At 58.4% G+C, this 17,429-nt stretch overlaps 2 protein-coding genes across 3 annotated transcripts; one reads left to right on the forward strand and one right to left on the reverse strand.

Annotated features, from left to right (window-relative positions):
- Window positions 1-1,493: 1,493 nt before the first annotated feature.
- Window positions 1,494-5,689, reverse strand: USB1 (U6 snRNA biogenesis phosphodiesterase 1). The gene is made up of 7 exons (XM_054269596.1): window positions 5,592-5,689; window positions 5,337-5,533; window positions 5,015-5,198; window positions 4,470-4,523; window positions 3,338-3,443; window positions 2,613-2,696; window positions 1,494-2,309 (listed from the first exon to the last, which is right to left on the reverse strand). Exons 1-7 carry the CDS (start codon window positions 5,687-5,689, stop codon window positions 2,205-2,207), a joined length of 828 nt encoding a protein of 275 aa, XP_054125571.1. The 3' UTR covers window positions 1,494-2,204.
- A 551-nt stretch (window positions 5,690-6,240) lies between these two features.
- ZNF319 (zinc finger protein 319) lies at window positions 6,241-12,014 on the forward strand. 2 transcript variants are annotated; one of them, XM_054296227.1, is made up of 2 exons: window positions 6,241-6,439; window positions 7,820-12,014. In XM_054296227.1, the coding sequence occupies exon 2, from the start codon at window positions 8,191-8,193 to the stop codon at window positions 9,850-9,852; it is 1,662 nt and encodes a 553-aa protein (XP_054152202.1). In that variant the 5' UTR covers window positions 6,241-6,439; window positions 7,820-8,190; the 3' UTR covers window positions 9,853-12,014. The 2 variants fall into 2 exon arrangements, with proteins under 2 accessions (XP_054152202.1, XP_054152203.1); XM_054296228.1 differs by having other exon boundaries at window positions 6,241-6,429.
- Window positions 12,015-17,429: the final 5,415 nt, after the last annotated feature.

The raw sequence follows: 17,429 nt of genomic DNA on the forward strand, positions 1-17,429 counted from the left end.
CGCCGGGTCGCGGCTGCCCCCGGCCGCGCCGGGCCGGGCCGGGCCGGGCCGGGCCGAGCGCGGCGGTGTCGGAGCTACGCCGCCCTCATGGCCCGGGGCCGAGCCGCCGCGGGGGGCTGCGCACGGTGCATGGGAGGCGCTGCCAGGCGCGGCCCGTCGCCTCCCGGCCCGCCTTTTGTGCGTGAGGTCAGCTCGGCGGCGCGCGGCACATGGGCGGCCGGCCGGCGCGGCGGGGCCCGGCTCCGCTGGCTGCCCTGCCGCGCTCTGCCCGCCGCCGGGAGCACCGGAGCGGCTGGCGGAAGGCGGGCGCGGCGGCGGCGGCGGCGGCGGAGGGGAGCGGTGGGAGCGGGCGGGGCGGGGCCGCGGCGGGGGCGGGGCCGCGGCGGGGCGGGGCCGGGGAGGCGGGGCCGCCCCCCCGCACGTGTGTGAGCGGCGGGGCCGCGGGGAGAGACCCCCGAACCGGGCATAGACCCCGAACCGGGGAGAGACCCCAGAACCGGGGAGAGACCCCCCCCGAACGGGGAAGAGACCCCGCAGCGGGCAGGGACCCCAACCGGGCAGGGACCCCTGCACCGCGCAGAGCCCCCTGAACCGGGCAGAGACCCCCGCACCGGGCAGAGAGCCCCGAACCAGGCAGAGACCCCCGCCCCGGACAGAGACCCCGGCCCCGGGCAGAGGCCCCTGAACCGGGCAGAGACCCCGCACCGGGCACAGGCCCCCGCACCCAGGCAGAGACCCCGCACCGGGCAGAGACCCCCGCACCGGGCAGAGTCCCTCGCACCCGGCCCTGCCGGCAGCCGCCACATCCCCGACTTTGCCCCCACAGCCACCGTGCCCTGTCCCGGGGGTCTCTGACACCCGGTGTTACACAACCGGGGGCAGTGCCAGGCCCGGCTGGGGCCGGTGGTTGAGCATTAACCTGGGAGAAACCGGTTTCACTGAAGTCCCCAGGGGCTAAATATATCTCTGTTTGTTTTTCTTTGCCCCAAAAGAAACTTATCTTGCAGATCCCCATCCCGGAAACTAACTGGCTAAAGACTTAACAGATTTTTTTGTTGAGCACTTCAAAAGGCTGCTGGCAGCGGCAACTGGCTGTGATGCTTCCAGCGACACAAATCCCGACTGTCTGGAGATGCTCCCACAGACAAAGCCACTCTCTGTGCCAGGACAGGCAGCACGGAGCTCACAGGAGCACTTACAGAAGTGGCCTCACGTGAAACCTTGCAGGAGTTGTGCGTGTCTAAAAGGAAATGGCTGAAAAACACCACAGACACAGTTTTATGAAATGAGGAAACAGATTTTTACTGTTCAGAAGTCCTGGACAGACATGGAATAAACGATTCAGGGCATCACATCAGCATCCTGTTCCAAGTACTTGAGAAGTTGCAGCTGACCAACCCATAGGGACAAAAGGATAAAAAGGAGTTTCTCCCAAGGGACAATGTCCAGCCTGCAATCCCCTGGGTCATCATCCACCCAGTGTGCTGATCACACAGTGTGGAGCCTGGGCAGGAGCCGCCACCCCTTGACTCACCTGTGGGCACTGCCCTCCCAGCCCAGGCAAACACTGACACTGTCCCTTCCAGGGCTCACGCACACCTGGCAGCAGCTCTTGTTCTTTGGCAAAAGGATCAGACACTGAAATGTCTCTACAGAGGCAGCAGCAGTGAGAGGGACACAAAATGACTCAGGAGCTTGTCCGAGCTGGCTTACAGTAGCAAAACACTCAGGGAAGAGGATCCAGCTCCGTGTCCTTCCCTCTTGCTACTCAAAACATGCCCAGAGCCTCCCAAACAACAATCTGGCAGTGCTACTTCCCACTGTGCGAGACACTCTCCCTTTAGTAGCAGCTTCCCACGCTACCTTCTTCCTCCTTCCCATAAGGCATCTATGGCTTTTGAAGATTTTTTTTCTCTTTTTAAAAAAATCAGCAAAATTAGCGACCGCGGGATGTCTGGAACCGCCGGTGCTGACTGCAGCACATCCAGCAGCGAGGATGAAATCTGCTACAAGCACACTTTTCTTCAGCCAGCAGCTCAAACTGGAAGTGGCCAACTTGAGGCCACCAACGCCGCAGAGACGCTGAGCAGGCAAGAGGAGCGCAGAGGTGCGTGACAGCCCACGGCACGCAGAGCTGTGCCAGACTGCAGCCTTGTTCCCGTGTCAGGCTCTTCGGGGCTCCAAAAGGCACAGCCCCACCTGCCCTACCTGAGGGGGAAGGAGAAGTACTTGTTCCCCGACTTGCAGCGGATTTGATCCCATTGGATACGCAGCAGGAATTCTGACTCCTCAAACCCATCCACAATGTCCTGGAAAATAGAGGCAGGAGTCAGTACCAGGAGAGTGGATCTGCCAGAGGATGGAATCGGCAGCTCTCTGTCTGAAGGAAGTCACAGATGAAGCCATTTGCAGCTGGAAGCCTCTGACTTCCCTCAGGAGGGTTATTTAATTCACACTCCCCCCAAAAGCTTCTCATCTTTCAGCCCACTGAAGTTCGTCCTGCTGGGTTGAAGAGCACGTCCCACTCTGCCCCCCTGGCAGGGAGATGTGGCTGCAGTCCAGCTCTGCCCTCCCCCTGCCCTCCACACCACCCCACGTCTGTGGGGACACACCTGGAGCTCCCGCAGACACTGCCCCTCCAGCCTGCCAGCCAGGTCCCCCACGCACCAGGCCAAGCTGATGTGGAACGATGGGTCCTGAAGGCAAAACAAACAGGGGTAAGAATGTGAGGGCTAAAGGAGGCTTTGCTCAATGCACAGAGCCAGTGGGAGATCTGGCATGATGCTGCTGCCCTGCCTGGGCTCACAGAGGCTGGAGGATCCCAAAGCTGGGAGTCCCCTCTGCCAACTCAACAGCTGCAGAGCTGCTGTGGACAGTGCTGGAGGCAAGAGGAGTCCTGGGCTTCCCACCCCAGCCCCTTTGGACTCCATGGGCAAGGCTGCTGGTTCCCAGCCTCCCTGTGCTCAACTCTGCAGCTGTGGGAGAATCTCACAGCACTGGTTTTGGAGCAGGTACATGGGCCACTGCTGAATAATCCACATGAGCTCCCTGCTCAGCTCTAAACACACAAACTGGGCTCTGGCCCTTCAAAATCCCAAACCTGTTCCCAAAGCTAGTACTAAGCAAAAAGGCTGGACTAATGCCCAAAAAAGCTGCTCAAGGCAAAGACACAAGGATTGTCCTCAGTCCCACAGTGCCCATTCTATCCTAGGACAACCCCGTTTCCATGCACAGCAGGGCAGCCACTGCAACTGGCTCCTGTTTACTTGAGTGAACATCTCACAGGGAACCAGCCAGCATGTCCAGACTGGCAGGGGAGCAAGCAGGAACGCCTCACCTTGTAGAATGTGGGAAGGTCAAATTCCTCTAGAATGCCATCCACCTCCGAGACCAGCTCCAGCAGCTGGAAATGCCCAGCAGAGACCTCCAAGCCAATAAAGGTCCTAAAGAAAGGCAAGGAGAGACTGCAAGCACTGTTTCATGCTGCAGAAAGCACAACTCTAAGAACACACAGCCCTTCATTCCTACCAGGCAAGTTCCCTACTCCCTAACACAAGGAAATCTGAGGAATGCCAGGTTTAAGCATCCAGGGATGCTGATTGTATTCTGAAGAAAAACAGAAGATGTGGTAGCAGGGAGAAGCAGGGCTGGATGATAAAACCATGTAGATTTACTAGATTAGCCTAGTACATTTTGGGACATGAAAATCAGTTTTCTAGGCAAAGGATGCACTGGGTGGGAATTTCAGCAGAGTGCTGTGCCCATGCAGGAGCTGCATTAAAAAAGTGGAAGTTGCTGGAGAGGTTTTACAGTGTGAGAGGAAGCAGGGAATGGGAAGTACCAGGCTGGAGAGATGTGACAAAGAAGTCAGCACCTCCTCCAGGACTGTTGGGATGACACTTTCTAGAGTCATTTAGAGTCATCATTTCTTCTCATCCAAGAGGGAAGCAGAAGATTCAAGTGTCACCCAGGTTCCACATCCACTTTTTCCTACCCATGACTATCTTGGGCTGCCTTTCCCACCAGATTCAGCAACTTTCTGCAATTTTAATCACCTTTGCTTTGACATTCAAAAAAAACCTTAATGGCATTCTGTTGGAATCAGGCTTCTGAGCTGACGCCCAGGAGAATTAGCACCATCTCAGCTATTTCTCTCCAGCTCTTGGAAGACCTGCACTACAATTTCACGACTGGCACTGCTGCCAAAAGAGGTGGTCCCACTCTGCTCGCCCCAGGCTGTGCACACCAGCTAATGAGACCAAAAGCTTGCAGAGAATCAGTGCCAAAGCCAAAAATTTGTACAGATGGCTGGGGAAAGGTGTGAAATGTCTGGAGATGATCCGGAGGTGATCACAGACTGTGTTGTCACACAGCCCAACTGTGGGACAGGCAGGGTGACACTCCCCATCCACCCAGCACCTTGCTCAGAGTTCTCCTGGGGCAGGCAGGCTGCTCCACCGTGCACTCACCTGGTTTTGTTCTGGTTGGTGTAAACCTTCACTTGGTCAGCCACGCAGAAGAACCTGAAATAAGAAAGATCCTATTTCAGCTGCAGGGAAAGAAAATAAAAAAGGACAAGATGATGAGGGGCCAGGATTGTTACCAAGCGATGGAAAGATACAGGCAAATATATGCTGCAATTGGACCCAATTGGTGCAACCAGAACCTCTTGGGGCTCAAATTAATTAATTCCCCTCCTGTTTCCAACCCTCCAAAGCCTGACAGGGACGGAAGCCTTGAAGCAGCTGATGCTCAACCAGTGCCTGAGCCAGATGTAAGCAACAAAACCACCCATGGTGAAGAGGATGGCACAGCTCTGGCCTGATCCTGGAAAGCCAAAACCTGACGTGTCTGGTGCCAGATCCCGAGGCAGTGAGGAAAAATCCCCAGGGCTTTAATGTGCTGCCAGCACCAGCTGCCAGGGACACCTTAGGGCGTGGATGCTGGCAAAGCACGGGTCCTGAGGGCAGGGGAGGGTGTGCGGAGCGCCCTGCCGGGGCTCTGCCAAACCCACCTGTGGAAGGCTGCCAGGCGCTCCCGGAGGCAGCGGACGAAGGGCTCGATCCAGTGGTAGCGCAGCACCACGCACTGCGAGAGGCTCACGTGGAACTCCTCCATGGCAGCCAGCGACGGCACGAAGGTGCGGGCGTGGGACACGAGCAGCTCCAGCAGCTCCAGGAACTCCTCCTGGGCAGTGTCTGCGGGGTAGCGCCGTCAGAGGGGCCGCGCATCCCCGCAGGGACCGGGGGAGAAGCGGCTGAGCTCCATCCCGCCATCCTCCCAGACCCAGCCCGGTCCCGGTCCCGATCCATCCCAATCCCGGTGCCGGTACCTACAGGGCAGGTAGACGTGCGTGGCCCAGTTGCCCCGCTCGTGGGGGAAGCCTCGCACGCGGCCGCCGTGCCGGGAGCTGTCATCGCTCACGGCCTCATCCGGGTCCGGGTCTCCGGGCAGGCCGGCGGGCACGGGCAGGCGGGGGCGGCCGGCGCTGCGGGACCGGAGCGGGGTGAGAACGAGGAAGAGGAGGAGGAAGGCCGCGCGCTCCCGCCGCCTCCCGCGCGCTCCCGCCGCCGCCACCCCACCGCACCCACCTGGCCCCGGGGGGCCCCTGCGCGCCGCCGCCCCGGCTGCCCCCTTCCTGCTCCTGCTCCTCCTCGGAGCTGCTGTAGCCCACCAGCGCGGCGCTCATGGCCGCGGCCCCGCCGCCACGGCCCGCTCCCCGCTCCCCGCTGGCAGCGCAGTTGCCGGCGCGGCCCGGCAGGGGGCAGCACCCGCCGCGCCCGCCCCGCCTCCTCCGCCGCCGCCGCGGCCGCCCCGGCCCGGCCCGCTCCGCTCGCTCCGCTGCGCTCCCGCCCGCCGCTCGCTCGCTCCCTTCCCTCCCTCCCCTCTTCCCTCCCGGCTCCCGCCTCCACGCCAGCGCGGGGCTCGGGCGCAGCGCGCAGGCCGCGGCCCTGCCGCCGGCGAGGCCTCCTCCCGCCGTAGGTGATCGGCCCGGCCGCCGCCGCCGCCCTTTGTGTGCGCCTCGCCGGGGCGGGGGCGGCCCCGGGCGGGCAGCGACCCCCTACACCCGACCCAGCGCGGGACCTCCCGGCGCGGCGGCGGTGAAGGCCCCGGGGCGCCGTCCCCGCGCTGCCAGCGGGGCCGCCCGATGGGGAGCGGCGAGCGGCGGGCCGGGCCTGGCCGCGGGCTGCGGCGGCGGCGGCTGCTGGTGGCCTGCGAGCTCCCCGGCCGCCCCCGCGCCCCGCGGCCCTGAGGCGGCCCGGGCCCGGCGGGAGCAGCCGGGCCATGCCGAGCAGGCCGCCTCGCCAGTTTGAAAGTACCTCTGCGCTCCCGACCGCGCTCCCTAAATGGTTGTCGCTTCCCACCTCCCACGGAGGGATGAGTTAGGCTGGAGCTGGCGCCGACGCGGGTCCCCGCGCAGAGCCCTCGGTAAGCCAAGGTTGGTATCGCTCTCCCCTGCGAGGGGCACAATTCTCCCTCCCCGTTAGCCCGGGATGCGCCGCCGGTGGGTTCATCCTGCCGCGGTCCGCGGTGTGTGCGGGGGAAGGTGGCGCCCGGGCTGGGCTGAAGTTTGGTGTCCCGCCGAGCTCGGTGCAGGTACCGGCAGTGCGAGCCCTCGCTCCGTCAAGGTGAGCTCTGGAGGAGAAGGAGAGCATCCTGCGTGCCGGCATGGCTGCGATGGTGCCTCTGGGGGCTTTACTGCCCCGAACTGGGCTGGAGCACAAAATAATGAAGTGTCCCCACAGTCAGAGCCCTACCTGAGCTGTGGGGCTCAACCCCATCTCAACTGAGTGCCAGTGGAGGTGGGGATGCTGGGGAGTGGGATTCTCTGGTGCTCTTTATTGCATAGTTTTAAACATAAAAAATATTCTTGTGGTAGACCAAGGATTTCCTTACCCTGAGGGCAGATGGTTTGATGCAGACATGGGGATGCCCTCAAGGCTCAGGAGTGTTGGTGGCTGCTGCTCACCAGGGCTTGCACCTTCTTCTCTCTTGAGGTGTGTTGACACTGCTGCTATCTGCTGCTCGCTGGTGGGTCTTATTCTTCTCTAAGCTGGTGCCAGGTTTTATTGGACATCTCACTTTTCAGTGAACCTGATGATGCTCTGTAGCAAGGCCAGGCTGCAGCTCTGGCATAGGTTGGTTGGCTTCAGTGTAATTTTATTGCGTGGTTTGGTAGGAGGTTCAGCTAAGCCACTGCTTTAACTGTACTTTTATCTTCACAGAGTGATCCCTGTGTCTGAGGATAGGATAACACTGAGGGCAAATGTTCTCCTGAGCTCCCTGGCTCTTCCATTCCACAAGCACTGCCCAGAGAGGGGGAAATTATTTGAATACATCCCTTGGGGGTAATGGGCTCGATATCCAAGCTGCAGGAGGAGCAGAACCGTTTCACAGAGCTGTTTCAGCTGGAGTGGGATCATGTTAGGATGTGTAAAATCTAACCCAGTACCTTCTTGATTGCAGTGTTTGGTGCATAGCCTGTGCAGAGAGACCGATGTTCTGGGACAGTGCCACAGCAGTGCTGGAGATCCAGTGACCACTCAGGGCTGAGCTGAGCAGGCCCTGGGCAGTTGTGCTGCCTCTCGTGAGAGCACAACACCCAAACTGTGTCCAAGCTGAGTCCAGCCCTTTCCAGGCTGAGAACTCCTTGTCCCAGGCCCTTTTCACAGCAGCAAGTAGAGCTCTGGTTCCACCGGCTTCCTGGTAGCTTTTCAGGGATGCAGGAGAGTTTTCAAAGAGAGCCATGAGGGAAGGTTGATGGAGAATTGCCCACGTTTCTTCTAACACCTGACATGAGCTGTCTTCTTTCCTGCAGAGAGAGCTGCTCCCTGGGTTGATTCCTGTGCCCCTCACAAGTGTGAGCACATCGCAGCCAGCACTGAGAAGATCCTCCTGCCCTCTTCAAGGCACTTGCCTCTGCCTCCTGTTCCTTTGTCCAAAAGAAGGAAAAGCCAGACCAAATCAGTCCATAAAGAACCTGTGCTGGTCTAAGGAGGAGGCTCTGGAGTCTCTTCACCACTTTTCTTCCCAGGATCCTGGCTGTGGGCTGGATTTTCTGGTCTCAACTTGAGGGGATCATTTACAGGGAACCAGGATCTCAGAATCTTTGTGTCTTGCTTTTACTTGAACCCTTTCATCCGGGAAGCTGAAGCTATCACTGCTAAAATCCCATTTTTTTCCCCAAGCATGTCAGAAAGCTGGCAGCAGCAACAGCAGCAACCACAGCAGCCGCCGCCACCGCAGCAGCACCACGCTGGGGCAGCCGCCCTCCCAGAGCACTCCATCCCTCCCAGCACTGCTGACAACCCCCTGGGCTGTGCCGTGTACGGCATCCTGCTCCAGCCAGACCCTGGACTGCAGCACCACCAGCACGCCCCCATCCAGGCTGGAGAGCCGTCCCACAAGTGCGGTGTGTGTGGCCATGACCTCGCCCACCTCTCCAACCCCCACGAGCACCAGTGCTTGCCAAGCCATGACCGCTCTTTCCAGTGTACCCAGTGCCTGAAGATCTTCCACCAGGCCACCGACCTCCTCGAACACCAGTGTATCCAGGTGGAGCAGAAGCCTTTCGTGTGTGGGGTTTGCAAGATGGGTTTCTCCCTCCTGACCTCGCTGGCGCAGCACCACAACGTCCACAACGGCAACGCCATGAAGTGCTCCATCTGTGAGAAGACCTACAAGCCTCCCGAGGTAGAGCATCCACAGCCTCTCGACCCCTCGGAGAAGCCCTACAGCTGCTCCATCTGTCAGAAAACCTTCAAGCACCTCTCGGAGCTGTCCCGGCACGAGCGCATCCACACGGGCGAGAAGCCGTACAAGTGCACGCTGTGCGACAAGAGCTTCAGCCAGTCCTCCCACCTGGTGCACCACAAACGGACGCACAGCTCCGAGCGGCCCTACAAGTGCACGGTGTGCGAGAAGACCTTCAAGCACCGCTCCCACCTGGTGCGCCACATGTACGCGCACTCGGGGGAGCACCTCTTCAAGTGCAACGTCTGCGAGCTGCACTTCAAGGAATCCTCGGAGCTGCTGCAGCACCCCTGCACGCCCAGCGGGGAGCGGCCCTTCCGCTGCGGGGAGTGCCAGAAGGCCTTCAAGCGCCCCTCGGACCTGCGGCAGCACGAGCGCACGCACAGCGAGGAGCGGCCCTTCAAGTGCGACCTGTGCCAGATGAGCTTCAAGCAGCAGTACGCGCTCATGCGCCACCGCCGCACGCACAAGGCCGAGGAGCGCTTCAAGTGCAACCTGTGCGAGAAGGGCTTCGTGCAGCCCTCGCACCTGGTGTACCACCAGCACGTGCACGGCATAGAGAACCTCTTCAAGTGCAACGTGTGCCAGAAAGGCTTCAACCAGTCCTCGGAACTGCTGCGGCACAAGTGCGTGCAGAACGCGGAGCGGCCCTTCAAGTGCGCGGTGTGCAACAAGTCCTACAAGCGGGCCTCGGCTCTGCAGAAGCACCAGCTGGCCCACTGCGCCGAGAAGCCGCTCAAGTGCACGCTCTGCGAGAGACGTTTCTTCTCCTCCTCGGAGTTCGTGCAGCACCGCTGCGACCCGGCCCGCGAGAAGCCCCTCAAGTGCCCCGACTGCGAGAAGCGGTTCAAGTACGCGTCGGACCTGCAGCGGCACCGGCGCGTGCACACGGGCGAGAAGCCCTACAAGTGCTCCTCCTGCGAGAAGGCCTTCAAGCAGCGCGAGCACCTCAACAAGCACCACAGCGTGCACGCCCGCGAGCAGCAGTACAAGTGCATGTGGTGCGGGGAGAGGTTCCTGGACCTGGGCCTGCTGCAGGAGCACAGCGTGCAGCACACGGCCGAGGGTGCCTACCAGGTGGCCGCCTGCTTGCCGTGAGCCTCCCGCCCCACCCTGGCTTTCAGCTTGCATGGGACGCTCCCGAGCCTCGGCCTTCCCTCTCCAGCCTCCAGGGAGTGTGGGGGAAAGGGGGGACACGGTGTGTGGGCAGGTAAACTTTCCTCTGGCCTCAGATATGCCACCTGTATGGAAGTAGCAACAGACGACGTGGACATCTCAAAGGGGTGGAAAGGAAAGGAGGGAGGTGGAGGGAGGAAGCTGTGCCTGTAGATGCCTGTTGTTCCCTGGACTGTAGTTCGTGCTGTACCTGCAGTTCCAGTCCTGGGAGCTCAGCTGTCTGTTGCAGGCACCAGCTCTTTGCGTGCAGCCTTTTTCCCCTGTCCTGCCTGGCAGGGTTGGTGGGGAGGATTGGGTGACTCTCCTTCTGGAGAGGCTTTAGGAGCAAGGCAGAGGCAGCCCTCCCTTCTCCCAGGGAGTGCTGCTTGGCATACAGATGGCAGGTTCCTGCTGCTGGGGTCTCCCAGCTTGGTCCAGGCTCAGTTGAGGGCATCATTTCACATCATTAGTGTTGATTGACTGCCCCAACCTCCCCTGCTCTCCCTCCTTCTAGAGTGTTGAAAGGGAAAAGCCATGGGGCTCCACAGCTCCAAAAAGCACTTTGGCATTGCTGCTTTTGCAGTGGCTGGCTGTCACACTCTGCAGGGGTCTGAGTGAGCCTGCCTGCCCCCTGTCCCTGCCAGCTGCACAGGGAGCTGTAGGAAGCTGCCACCAGAAAGCATGGCAAGGAGCACTGGGACAGTCTGCCTGGGGGGAGATCATGGATCCTCCCTTTCTGGAGACATTCAAAACCCACCTGGACAAATTTCTGTGTAACCTACTTTAGGTGACCCTAACTTAGCAGAGGGGTTGGACTAGGTAATCTCCAAAGGTCCTTCCAGCCCTAAAGTTCCATGGTTCTGTTACAGCATTCATTCCCTGCTCCCAGCCAAAGCCTGCCATTCCAGAGCTGCTTCCCAAGGCACTCAGCCTCCTCCTGCCTTGCCTCCAGCCCCTTGGGCACCCTTGGGCTGGCTGTGGTACCTCCAGCAGGGTCAGGCAATGGCTGTCACAGCTCCAACACTAAGGGGTGAGATGAACACTACAATAACCTACAGCTGCAGAGGTGTTGCCATGGCCAGCATAACCCACAGCATGTGCCAGAGGCTTGGTGTCTGATTTGCTGGAGGAACCAGAGCAAGCCAGGAGAATCCTTTATGGCCTGCAGGCTCAGCTCCATGGGGAGGGCAAAGTTAGCAGTGGGTAAAGGAGAAGTCTATTTTTTCCCCTCTTGCAGGAGTCCTGTTTTACCCCTTTGCCCTTTCTTTACCTCGTCTGTATTCTTCAGGTTTTGCACACTTCTTGTAAACATCACTTCAAAATAAATCTCCCCTAGCAAGGTTGATGCAGCCTCAGGTGTTTTCATCTGCAGGAATTTGCAGGCTTCTCATGTCCAGGAGATCCATTACATGTCAGTTAGATGCCTTGGAGGTTGAAGTTGTGCCTACTAGGTTGTCCCCCAGCCTTCCCCCTCCATCTTTGGAGATACTGAGTGTCGATCTGGGGAGATGTTCAGGCCCTGGCTGGATGTGGTCTGAACAACCTGCTGGAGCTGACCAGTGCAAGCAAGGAGTTGGACCTGGGGGTCTTCAGAGGTCCCTGCCAGCCTCAGCCCAACTCTGGTGTTGGCTGGTGCTCCTGTGAGGTTGTAGGGAGCAGCCAGGGTGTTGCCATGTGCTGCACGAGGACAAGGTTATGGCTGTTGTCCATGGCAAGTGTAGACAGATTAACCTTGCAGGACTGGGCCTGCATCCCTGTTGGGGGACACTTGTCTGAAAGGTGGAGAAAGGCTTTCGTTTTCCATTTCCAGCACAGTGTGGGGGAACAGGGTGCATTTTGAGGGGCTGGGACAGGGAAGTGACAGGGTAGACCCTGGGGCTGAGTCTTCTTCATGTGCAACTTAAAGGTGATTAAAACAGACTGTGCTCTCTGCTGCCCAAGGAAGAGGGACCCATGATGGTTATCTCACTTTGTGCTGCCTCAAAGATGTAGAACTTCCTACCAAGTTTTCCATCTGTGTTTCTTTTTCCTCTTTTTTTTTGTTTTACCTTTTTTTTTTATAAAAGCAGTTTGTTAAAATTCATTAAAAATACTGTATAGTTTAACTTGATGTCATACTGAATCTTTAAAAAACAAAAGAGATGTGGTAACTTGGATTTTTAAAGAGCTCTTTAGTTCTAGGTAACTGGTTTTTGCTGTTTAATATGTAGTAAGTTCAGTGTATGCTTTACTGTAGGAGTAAAAGAGAGTCCAAACAAAGGAAGGCTAATCCTGTCTTTGCAGAAGGGCTTGGTGGTGATGGAGGCTCGAATGTGGGACCAGATGAGGGCTGTGGCACCCCCCTGAACCTTTGCTCTGTTCTTGCCTTGGGCCATGGCTCCTCTGCTCTTTGCCAGCACAGCTGCCAGGGGTTCAGTGGTCACTGGCAGCCAGGATCAGTGCCCAGGGCTCAGAGCTTGCAGAGAGGCTCAGCTTTGCCAGGAGGAGGGTGTGAGACAGAGTCAGCTGCAGCCTCCATGGGCTGTTGTGGCTCTGCTGTTTCTTTCTAGAGCAGCAGAGGAGGGTTTGGAGGAATCATCAGCTGGATCAGCTGGCTGTGCCCTGCTCTGTCCCTCCCCAGGAGCCTGGGTGACTGCCTGGGTGACTGCCTGGGTGACTGCCTGGCACCTGGGGCAGAGGAGAGTGGTGCTGGGCCCAGACACAGCTCCACACTGTGCAGAGCCATGGGGCTGCCAGGTGCTGTCCCCTTGTGCAGCTGGACACAGGGACTGTTTGGGGTGTTTCTCTTCTGCTGAGCAGCTGGGAAAGCCCTGGGTGTCCCAGTGAGGCACTGCCTGGAATGTGGCAATGGCCAAGCAGTGCCCTGGGCAGAGAGACTCATCTGGGCTGTGTGCATGGGACCCCAGGCCAGAGAGGGGGTGCTGTGTGGAGTTTGGCAGGGGTGAGCCCAGGTCCAGGTCATCAGCTGGTCAATAGGTGCCTCCAGGTTCAAAAACATCATGGTGCAGGATTAGAACATCATTATTAGGCCTGGCTGTGAGTCCATGGTGACTCACTCTCTTGTTTCATTTGCTGCCCTGCAGGAGCCCAGACCCAGCTGAAGCCCATGGAGAACATGCAGCTGGAGCTTGTGGGTGGGGTGGGCACTGAGTGGCCACAGAGAGCTTTGGGTATATTTTCATAGGAGCATTTTGCAGCTGGAAGCAGCAGTGTTGCCTGCAGGGGTGGGGGAAGCAGCTCCATCTCCATTGCTGTGCCTCTAGGTCGGGTTGTGGCCAGTGAGGTGGGAGGAGGTGGCAGCAGCAGGAGGCACAGGAGTGTCAGGGGCACTGTGCTGCTGTGTGGGGAGGCACAGGCTGGCCTGGGGGCTGCTGTCCCTGGGGCATCACACTCAGGGCTCTGCTCACTGCTGGTGTTTCCTTTTCAAACCAAAGAGCAGCTGGGGCCAAAGCCTGCTGGGGAGTGAACCATGCCTCTACTCTGTACCTGTTGCACTTCACTTCTGGGGTTTATTTCAAGCAACTTTCAGACTCCAGCCTCTGCTTGGCCTCTTGCATTCCTCACTGCCCTGCAGCACCCCAGAGAGCTCCTGTGCTGGAGCTGCTGTGCCATCAGCCCTGTGGCAAGTGCTCGAGGCAGTTCAGGGCCTGGTTGCGGCCCAGTGAGGATGCTGAGGGGCTGGGTAGGGGGTTCCTCCCAAAGGATGGTTCTCCTTGGCGGGCAGGCTGAGCAGGTGGAGAGGAGGGTTAGGTTGGGGAGAGGTTGTGTGGGTGTTCTCTAGGACATAAGTCCTGCTCTCTAGGGCTGCTGTTCCTCTGGCTTCCTGGATCCAGGAAAAGGCAATCTGTAACCTGGACTTCTACTGACCTTCACTTCCCCTGACCCTACCTACAGGATGCCTTTAGCTGTCTCAGCCCCTTCCTTTCCACAGTTTATACTTTTAAAGGACATTCTCAGCTTTGTTCAGTTCTTTATTTGTAAACAGTGGTTTGTTTTCCATTCCTTCTTCCACACTGATTGTGAAGTCTCTTCTTTCCTTCCCACCTCCCTCTGCTCTCCCCAGCCCCAAATTCCTTTCCCAGGCTGAGGCTGGATCCTGGTGATACCCAACCACTGATGGTGAGATCAGGTGTTTAGGACCTGAGTCTTGCTGCTCCTCGCCCACAGCAGGCCATGCATTTCACTGGGCATGGGCAGTGCCTGTGACCTGGCAGCTTGGCATGGGATGCTGCCCATGCTCTGACAAGTGAATCCAAGCCAAGACCAAGAGCCAGAGCAGAACTGCAGGAAATGGGGACTGGGTTGGGAGCTGCCATTTCCATCTCCAAGGCTGGGGATTAGGTCAGTGAAGGACTGTCAGACATTCCTGGAGGTGTCCTGGCACTGGGGTGGGCTCGGTGCAGTTGGTTCCCCTGGCAGTGCTGTGGAGCAGCTGTGTGCATCAAGCAGGCAGCTGAGCTGAGTTAGCTGTGGCAGGGACACCCCTGGGACCATGGGGATGCTCAGGTGGCCATGCCAGCTCTCCAGTGAGCAGATGCCATCTCTGCAGTCTGGGTGGGAAGATGTTCATGCTCTGGTCTCAGGGCCCATGTGCTGGACTGGGGGACAAAGGGGAAAGCATCCTCTGACAGAGTTTTGGGACCATCTCTGGGCACTCAAGGCTGCCCTTGCAGGGAGAAGAGGAGGGAGGAGAACACTTTCTGCACTTCCTTGGGTATTTACCATCAACTCCAGGCTGCAGCTGAAGCCTGACCATTACAGAATAGGCAAAACCTTCTTGTTATACTTCAGAGTTGGACTCTTTCTCCATTGGGTGGTGAGTTCCCCTGTGGGAAGGTTCCTGTGCATGCAGGTGAAATCTGAGATTCAGTAAGGGCAGGCCAGTGAGGTCTGGGGCTGCAGCTGCCCCCAGGCTGGGTGAGCACCCAGCTCTCCCCAGCATCTCCTGGCAGCCACCCCTGGCACTCAGTGGATGTGAAGATGCTGCTCTCACAGCGTGCCTGGGATGCTCAGTGGGGAGAGCAGGAGCACAGGTGGCAGCTGGACCGTGGGCTTGTTTCTGAGTGCCTCCAAGCGTGGATGTGAGGGACTTCATGGTCAGGGAGACTCCTGGGCACCTCCCAGCCTGTGCTCACGACTCCAGCAGAGTTCCCAGGGCTGTCAGGAGTCACAGCCAAGGTTGCTGAAGTTTGTGTGGCTTGCAGTGCCTTTAACACTGCTCTCCATGTGTTTCTAAGATGATACTCCATGTATGTGTGTATATATATTGTAATAACACATCCCGCTCTTCTGTGTGAGTGTCAAATGGTTTTGCTTTACTAATAAATTTATAGTTATTTATACCTTCCTGTGGGTGTGTAAGGTTTCTGGAGAGGAGGCCATGTGCCAAGCACTGCCTCCTCATCTGTCTCGCTCTGCTTGGGGGTTTCTTTTCATGTTTTCTTTCTTTTCCCCTGAACTTTTTGAAGTAGAATTGATGGTCCATCTTCGTGGTAACCAGAAGATGCAGGGTATGAGCAGGGTATGAGCAGGCTCCCAGGGGCTGAAAACAAACACAAGCACATTATGCTGAGTGGTTTTGCCCCATGCTAGAATTGGAATAATCCCTTCCCAGGGCAAAACTCCTCCCTGGGAGCTTCAGGGCAGGAGCAGGCAGGAGTCTCATCCTGCCAGAAGGGAGCAGCTGTTCAGGGGGCAGAAGCTGCTGCATGTTGTGCTCTGGGATCCCAGCCCCACATCCAACTGTTCAAGCTTCTCCTGAGAGTTTGTTTTGCATCCCCCGTCCTGTGATAGCAGGAGAGGAGCCTGCTACAGAGCTCTGGGGCCAGGCACGATGGGTACTTGTTGCCCACCAGGATGGAGACACCATGGAGCCAGGGAAGGAGGAAGCAGTCAGGGAGCTCTGGGCATGCAGAAACAGGCTGGACATGGGCCACAGAAGCCGTGCTGGATTCCAGGGTGTCATTGTGGCCAAGATTAGGGGCAGTGGGAAAGGCTGGCAGTCGTGCAGGGCTGGAGGTAAACGGATCAAGCACAATTGGCAGGCTCAGCAAGGGGAGGCTTAGCCCAGCCCAGCGCAGATTTGCTGTGGTTGCTCAGGAGCTGGGGCAGAGCTGTGGGTGGAGCACCCTGGGCACATCACCTTGTGTCACCCCACGGGGCTTCAGCAGCTCCAGTGCTGCTCCTCTGCACATCCCTGCACCCCTGCCCATGGGTGAGACGCCTGACTTCCCTACATCGCTGCTGGTGAGTGCCTGGGGTACCTTTGGGATTTTGAGGCTGCTCAAACCTGTTTGATTTTAGGGGGTTTTTTTGCAGCACCCTGCACCAAAGGCAAGCAGGCTGCTGGAAGCCACTCAGGACAGCTGAGTAATCCCATTTGCAGGCAGCACGGGGCTAATCCCCCAGAGCCCTGAGCCGATCGGGGTGGCTGGGGGAGCAGTGGCGAGCTGCAGTGGCCGAGGGAGCTCCCTCCGTGCCAGGGAGGCTGCCCAGGGAGGCAGTGCTGAGCCCGCGGGGGTAAGTGCCAGCCAGGGAGGCGAGGGAGGCTCTGCAGGGCCACCTCTGCCATCACAGGGGGTTTGGGGATCTGGAATAGCTGTGCTGGTCCATGGGGAGTGATGCTGCGAGGGCTGGGTGGTGTGGATGGAGGTTTGATCAGCTGCTGGGGGGGAGGAAAGGCCACGGTGCGCCCTGCTCCAAATGGGGATGTGGGTCTGTGCCCTTCTTGCTCCTAGAAATGAGACCAAGGCCCTTTGCTGGCTGGCCAAAGGAGCTGCCACAACAGGTGGTGGCACCGCTGGGTGCCTGCCGTGCAGCAGGTGCGTGAGGCTGCCAACTCTTTCGTGTCCCTGAAGGCAAATCCTGGCTCCTTATTCCTGTTTCTTTTAGCAGCTAGTTTTGTGGGGACCCACAAATGTTTCTGCCCATTTCTTGTTCAGATCTGGCAGAGGAACAGCCTCTGCCCTCCACTTTCTTTCCCAGACCAGGGACGGGGATATGGTCCAGGCTTTTACAGCTGCACAAGCTCAGGGTGAGGGAGGAGGAGCCCTTGGCTGACAAGGGGGGCTCGCTGCAGCCTCAGGGGGCTTTCTCCAGGATTGTTGGGGCTCAGTTGTGTACATGGACCCTGGGCTTCTTTGGGACCTGTGAGAGTGGCAAAGCATGGGTGTAAATGCCTCTGCTGCAGGCACTGGCAGCTTTTCCTTGCTGTTCCCAGGGTGTTCACAGCTCCTTAATCCGTTGTACCCAGTGAGAGACACAAGGTAATTAAATTAATTTCTGGCTGTCAGGCCTCAGGAGGTGTTTTACAGCCACTCTGTCCAGCTGTGGGGTCTGGGGGTCTGGGAGAGTGCATGGAGGTGCAGGCGAGCAAAGGGCTGAGGGCACACATCACCCTCCCTGCAAACCCCAGCCTAGATTTAAGGAGCCAGGCATTGGAGAGCCCCCAGTGAGCCATCTCAAGGGAACTGAGGATATCCTGCATGCCTGAAAGCTGCATGAGGGGTTAATTCAAAGAG

This window comes from Melozone crissalis, unplaced genomic scaffold (genome assembly GCF_028551555.1).
Source record: "Melozone crissalis strain CALT ecotype California unplaced genomic scaffold, PUWL_Pcris_2 ptg000007l_1, whole genome shotgun sequence".
Classification (NCBI taxonomy): domain Eukaryota; kingdom Metazoa; phylum Chordata; class Aves; order Passeriformes; family Passerellidae; genus Melozone; species Melozone crissalis.